General features: G+C 39.9%; 1 protein-coding gene across 1 annotated transcript; it reads right to left on the reverse strand.

Annotated features, from left to right (window-relative positions):
* Positions 1–307: 307 nt before the first annotated feature.
* LOC131044429 (chaperone protein dnaJ 20, chloroplastic-like) lies at positions 308–721 on the reverse strand. Its single transcript, XM_057977749.2, has one exon. The coding sequence runs from the start codon at positions 719–721 to the stop codon at positions 308–310; it is 414 nt and encodes a 137-aa protein (XP_057833732.2).
* Positions 722–1,301: the final 580 nt, after the last annotated feature.

The following is a 1,301-nucleotide window of genomic DNA, read 5'->3' on the forward strand; positions in this document are numbered from 1 at the left end:
AATGTTCAGAGCTCTTATGTGTGATTGTTAAAGATAAACTTCTGGATGACATTCAGAAGCTCATTCTTGGTCATGTCTAAAATTACAACATACAAAGTTGTGGCATACTGAAACAGTAAAACCACAAATTCATATGTTAACTAATCTATTGAAGTCCATGGGCATGGGCATGGACAGTCACTGTGTATGATATGGATTGTGGTCAACAAACTTAGTATGTGGGGACTTCGGCCACTATTTGGTTTCTGCGCATTCTTCCCCCCCAACTTTCCCTCTCCATGCCCATGCCCATCTTTCTATTAAGCCTTTAAAGTTGTTCCGCCCATTGCTGCTTGGCACCATCCCTCACACTCCCATTTCTCTTGTTCAATAACATTATTTGGGGATTGAAATGCAGATTAAAATCATAGTCAGCCCTGAGAATGGGATCAGACAGAGTCTCATAGGCTTCCTGCACCTGAAGAAACATCTTGCTGGATTCCTCTCTTTCACCAGGTGGGCAAACATGTGGATGGTAAACTCTGACCTTCTCTCTATAAGCTTTCTTCAATTCATTCAATTCCACGCTCTGAGAGACAGACAACACATCGTACAAACTCATGGCAGGTGAAGAGGCCCCCTCCGATGTATTGTTCAATGCCCTGATGCGAAGCTGTGCCCTTTGTAGCTTTTTCCTCCTTAATGAATAAGTAGTGGTTTTGCAGAGAAGGAATGATTGCATGATTGAACATCTGGTAAGGAATGAGTATGAAATGATAGCTTGGCCATATTGTTGGTGATGAAGATAACCACCCGGAAATTACTAGCCCAGCTTAATTGGAGAAAAGCCGACTACTACCCATAGAAGCAAGAAGGATTACATGCTTATATAACTCATAAATCTGCACCCTTTAGTGAATTGAAAGATGGCCTTTTGACTATAATCTCATTTCAACTGTTCATCTCAGTCCAAATAATTGGATCTCCGTTAATAACATTGTAGATTATATCATGTTCACCATAATTAAGACATTTTCGTACATGGTTTATATAATTTATTGTCTCTCTGAGCTGTTCCATTTTGATCGATATATTCAAGAAACTTGATGATCCTCACCATATAAACAGGACGGCCATTAGCAAGGAATCGGAGACACCATTGCACAACTTTTTTCAGGTTGTTTTGGATCATTCATACCCGTTAGTTTGGAGTCAATGTACCTTTGTTTATACAGTCAATGGAGTCATCTTTCGATATGATCCAACCATAAAGAGCTGCTGATACAACCCCATCGATAGATCTGAAATTTGCAGTTTTGTTC

The sequence above is a fragment of the Cryptomeria japonica genome, chromosome 1 (genome assembly GCF_030272615.1).
Source record: "Cryptomeria japonica chromosome 1, Sugi_1.0, whole genome shotgun sequence".
Classification (NCBI taxonomy): domain Eukaryota; kingdom Viridiplantae; phylum Streptophyta; class Pinopsida; order Cupressales; family Cupressaceae; genus Cryptomeria; species Cryptomeria japonica.

Bases quoted from the DNA above. Each gene is read 5' to 3' on its own strand.
- LOC131044429 (XM_057977749.2), bottom strand. From the start codon at position 721: ATGCAATCATTCCTTCTCTGCAAAACCACTACTTATTCATTAAGGAGG.